General features: G+C 32.7%; 1 protein-coding gene across 1 annotated transcript; it reads right to left on the bottom strand.

The window, feature by feature from the left end:
- Window positions 3,120-3,954, bottom strand: LOC104709022 (wound-induced protein 1-like). Its single transcript, XM_010425686.2, has one exon. The coding sequence runs from the start codon at window positions 3,804-3,806 to the stop codon at window positions 3,339-3,341; it is 468 nt and encodes a 155-aa protein (XP_010423988.1). The 5' UTR covers window positions 3,807-3,954; the 3' UTR covers window positions 3,120-3,338.

The following is a 5,868-nucleotide window of genomic DNA, read 5'->3' as shown; positions in this document are numbered from 1 at the left end:
ATATATATTGCTAATTGGTAAGGAATATTCTGTTTGAATCATGGGAACGACACGTGACATTCCACTGTAAAAGAGAAGAGTGATGGAGATGTGAGTGGAGAGAATACAATATGTAATATAAATTAGAATAATTCCATAACCGAAGTCGCGCCAAAAAGTTTTATTTTTCAGTTGTTATGCAAAAGACAACACTACTTTCAAATTTACATACATCCATTTAATTATTTATATTGGTAAAGTAAAATTGACATCACGCTCATTATTAACTTGATTTTTCTAGTTTAAATCTACCAATTGAGAGAATATATTAGAAAACCTAAAAAGTGAAAATTAGTCAATTATGCTTAAAGAAACTTTGGGACATAAGCCAATAACTAGATATAGCTAGTTATTATTTTTATTTTATTTTGGTGAACAAAACACCATATTATTGATTACAAATCACGTTATGAAGCCTCTTATATCTTTAGCGTATATCAAAGGGAGATTAGACTAAGTGGATGACTTTTCTAAGTAATATTTTCCTAATTATCATTATTACTTAAAAAAAATCATTATTCTTACTTAAAAATTGCAGAGTTGATCGAGACGAAATTCTATTATACATTCCATTCTAGTTTTGGTTAACCACAACTTCAACAAATCTGATCATCCAAATCTGTAGAGACAAACTAATTTTGAATCTTTTAATATTTATATTTAAGGTATAATATATATTTTCAGTTAAAAAGGTATACTGATTTGTTTATGGAAAAAAATACGAATCTTAGATGCTTTTGTGTCAGAAAATTAATCCAACAATAAAAAAAATAACATTCGCAGTCAAATTTTTAGTTACCAACTAAGAAATATTATGTTGCATTCCATCATTTAATTAGTTACGGCTATTTTTTTTTTGGCTATTACGCGATTAAATCAATATCATCATACTTGTAATTGGCTATACCAAATTAAAATAGCGATGGTTCTGGACCATGGATCTTATTTATTATCTTCTACAATAAAAATTCTTAGATGAGAAAAAAAAAATCTGTTGATAATATTTCTGTTTTCCTATTGTAATGGTTATGGAGCTGGTTTGGAATATAGAAGACAAAGTATGTAAATATTGGTTGTCATTCAGACATATTTAATGGACATCTCACCAACGAGCACAAAACTCTTTTAACTGTCGGTTCAATTATTTTAAGGTCTCTATATTGTTTTTAAAAAAATTGTTTTTATTAAAAAATAGCCAATATTGCTACCTCAACTTCTTTCAAAATTATGATTTTATCCCAACAAAATTATACCGATGCACAAATAGTTCTCCTAAATTATTGAATCGGTTCTGTTTATAACAAATTATTTTTATTCTCTTATATTGAGTTCAAACCATAATCCAATTAAAAAAAATCAACAAAATTAATTAAACCGTAAAAGAAACTAATTTGTGTACTATTTATTTTTAACCTGTCGATTAAAAAAAATAACATCAGTGAACTTGAAAAAGTTTGTAAATCAAACTATTTCCGAAAATAAAGAAAAAGAAAAGAAAAACAAGAAACCTAGGTAAATCAAATCCGGTTTGCCAAAAAAAAAAAAAAAGGTAGATCAAATCCCAATTAAACTACTACTAGGGATTCAATTTAAAAGATAAGTTAATTCGATATAAGTATTTCTTATTCAATTTGATTAGCTATAAAATATTGATATGTTTCGTTAATAATCAGTTTTTTAATTAATTGATGTATAATTAGGTTTGATTATTCTATCCTTAATTGGATGACTAAACTGCTTATTTTCTGTGACATTCTTTATGATATTTAATACCCTTTTTAGTTTCTTATCTGAAAAATGGCTTTTTTTATATAGATAATATAGTGTGAAGATTTTGAAGCATGGACTACTAAATAATAATATGATTAGACAAGGCTAATTAAAAATTAATGAGATAGTAGGTGGCAGACATGTATCACACTAAATCTGGCACTTACACAGAAATGCGAACTTACTGTTGTGACGCAGATCAGACTTTATGTATATATTCTATTGTCACGCTTAATTAGTGTTAAGTGCTAATTATATTGTCAAATATCTGTTGTTTAATCTGAGCTGTTCTCCTCTATTTATCTAAATATCTATATATTTACATTATCTACATGTATTATTCAAGGCTACATCCCTGGAAGCCTATTACTTGTTTTTAGTTTGTAAAAAAGAATGTATACAATGGCAACTGTTAGCATGATATAATTGTAAGTTTTCTCCCTACATCAGAGAGTAAAATAAAAAAACTACTTTTGTTGTAGCATAAGTTGGAAAACTCGATTGAATACAGAAAACTGAATTATACAGTTTTTTTTTTTTTTTTGTTCACATTTAAGCTTCACATCAATTTGTGGATAAATTTGAACGTTGCAGTGCTTTGGTAAAGAAACCCCAATAATTTGTGGTAAAATAGCGATATGTAATGTAAGTCAGTTAACCCTTTTCATTCGGGGGCCCAATAAAGACCCATAAAGAAGCCTCGATCCACGACTCACAATTTTACAATTTATCACGTTTTGAGTTCTAATTAGTGTCTGTGTGATAGAGGTGAATAGAGTGGTCGGAAAACTCTTACGAGTTACGACTGTTTTGGCTCCAGGTTGTTAGGAGATCTTAAATTATCATATTGACTTATCAAAGGTAAACTTCCTAAATTATCATATATATATTGACACTTATGAAGAATCTTCCAGATTTTTCTTGATTTCCCTATAATCATATCTTCATTATTTCCATAATCTTGATTAGTTGTCCGTTTCATCTCGTATTTGGTCGATCTTATCAATCTCTTTATACATACAGTATGTCTCTGAATCTTCTGGCTTGAGAGTTTTGAATAGTAACAACATTTCATAATTCTTATACTCTCATCTTCTCTGTGAGACTCTAGCTAGTCATTGACATCAAACTATATTTGCTTGGAACCTCAGGGGCTAGCAGCTTGCTCGTTCTGGAGTCGGAGTGACTCAAGTAAGTTGGCATCATTCTTTTTTTCTTTTTAAAAAAATAAAATAAAAGCATGATGTGCTCTTTCATTGTCGTTAAATAGAAATCAAAGTGCAATTATATATATCCGATGGTCAAGTGACTGGATCAAGGTAACGAAAGTGATTTTATTCTGAATTCAATTACACTTGCTGAGGCATGATTATGTGATGAACCTGAAAATGAGTAGACAATTTTTAGAGCCAAATAATATATACAACTTGCGTTTCACAACACACTGTTTTTTAGAAACATAATGTATATAGGCAAATCATAAACCACCGGACACAAACTTTATGTTGCTTTAACTTTCTGGTCTATAGTTAAATAGCTAACAGCAAGCTAGGCAACGAACCACGACCCAGGTCCTTCGGTACGCTCTCCCAAACCGTACAACGCCCCATGTCCCATCCTATTGCTCCAAGACTGTAGTCTGTAACAGTGAGCCATGTGTTGAAATACTCTCTTAGCTCAGTGACCACTCCGTCTTTCAACGTCCACACGTGAACCCAGTACACGTTTGAACCCTCCCACCCTTCTGCAATCACGCAGTCATGACCAGGCACTAGTACTTGTACACTACTTGGCTCAAATCTGAACGAAACCTGGCTAGGTGGTTCCCCAGTGAGTAGCCTCATCATGTGTTGACAATGGTGCGGTCCATGGAACCACCATTCCACATCACTGGCCACCACTTTGGCTACCGTTGAGGCGTCTCCTTGTTGCAACGCCCTGTAGAGTAACTCTATGGTTCCCTGGTTTGTCAAAGTCTCTACGTTGGGTGTTTCCATTTGTTAATTTCTTTCTTGAAACTTAGAATAGGATAGAATCTGAAGAGAGAGGTTTTAGTTTTTGGGTATGTATTTGTCTAGTTTTCAGTTCCTTTTATAGCCAACATAAATCCTCTCGGTGACGGTAGAGAGGGTCATTTCATGGCTTGCTTCTCTTTACAATCGTCGACTTGTTTATTAGTTTTTTTTTTTTTTCAATTATGATTTTGTTTTGTCGGTGATAATCGCGATTATATATTAGTTGTTTTCTGACTAATCCTCTAAGATTACATCATATTGTTTGGTTTGTAATCCCCTGAAATTACTTCTAATAAATTTGATGCTCGCATTCATCGTTTGATATCAAATATGATCCTACATATGGTTTGATGGTTGTTGATCACGAAATACCATTATACGTTGCTATGGGTTGTAATCTGAACTAACCCAGTATTCGATTTAGTAGCCGTAGTTTTCAAATATTTCTGAATGTTTTATTTCTGAGTATGGTTCTATTTTTTTTTTTTTTAAATTACAAGCGTCGATGGTTTTACTGGTAAAAGCTTTTTGGTAAATCTAGAGTTCGGAGATTTGAGAGACGGTGGTTTGAGGGGAAGTACGGGAACCTCTTAAAAGTATTTTTTTAACATAACCTTTTTATTTCACCCGCTAACTCGTCGCAAAAAAAAAGTAGTAGTTGATCGATATAAACCAACCGTCTAACAAAACCAAACTCGCTTGGAAAGTTTTAATTATGTCGTTCTCCAGGTAATTAAGTTAATTACTAGTAACTAAGTTTGCTTAAGATAGTTCATAGTTGGAACCTGAACCAGATGCATACTGCATAGTGCATACACATCTATTATAAATTTATAATTAATTTTGTCTCTAGTGAACAATCACAATATGTCTCAATCTTCCCACTAGATTCGTCCAACTATTGTTATAAGTGAGCCAGCCAATATAAAATGAAAGAATAACGTTTTAGTCGGTTTAGTGATATATAACCTTTTTGGTCTTAGAAAAAAAAAACAAGAATTTTCTTAATTTATACAAATATTTAGTAGTTTCTTAGTGATATAACTTTTTTTTTTTTTTTTTTGAAAAAGTAACTTTCTTTTCATAATACACTAAGTATAAAACAATATAGTAGTGTCTTGTTTCTGCCTTGTGGGATTTGATTGTGAAAACTGAAGAGTCGCATTTTCTATTAGGATAGGACTCAATATTTTGGGGATTATGTCAAATATATTATTTGTGTTTATCTTTGCTAGATTATAGGATCCTCAATTGTGTATAAATACTTGTACAATCCTATGATCAATATAACAAAGAGCATTATTCAGCATTTCATGGTATCAGAGCACGATCTGGACCTTTAAAATTTCTTTGTAACTCTTGTTTTTTTTTCTTTTCAAACAATGAGTGAAGTCGAATCTGCTTCTTCTGGTCCTACGACTGATCCCAAAACCGTCTCTGCTGTTCTCATGTCTCCGTACTTTCTTCATCCAGCGGATAGTACGGGACAGGTGCAGACTCCAATCTTATTGAATGGAGCCAATTACGAACGATGGTCGAAGTTGATGTTGAATTCTCTTCGTACCAAGCGGAAACTGGGTTTTGTTAATGGAACCCTTCCGCGACCGACGAATAATCCAGATGAGGAAGAAAAGTGGGACATGGTTAACGCTATGATCATTGGATGGATATATAGTAGCGTTGAACCAAAGTTGCGACAATCTATCTCGTTGGTTGATAACGCCAACACGATGTGGGCAAGCCTACAAAGATGATTCTCTGTCAGTGATGACACGAGAATTCATCAGCTTCATTCTGACATTGCTGCGTGCAAACAGAACGGTGATGAGGTGGAAGTTTATTTTAGCAAACTGCGGATCATGTGGGATGATCTGGCAAATTTTGAGAACGGTTTCACATGTTGTTGCAAAACTGCAAACTGTGATTCGATGCTGAAGTATGAGAAGATGCGAGAGAAGATACGGGTGCATCAGTTTCTCATGGGACTCGACAACTCTCGGTTTGGAACGACAAGATCAAATTTGTTGAGTCGACAAACAGAGTT

The sequence above is a fragment of the Camelina sativa genome, chromosome 8, assembly GCF_000633955.1.
Source record: "Camelina sativa cultivar DH55 chromosome 8, Cs, whole genome shotgun sequence".
Lineage (NCBI taxonomy): Eukaryota > Viridiplantae > Streptophyta > Magnoliopsida > Brassicales > Brassicaceae > Camelina > Camelina sativa.
This window is presented reverse-complemented; position numbering and strand designations above follow the sequence as displayed.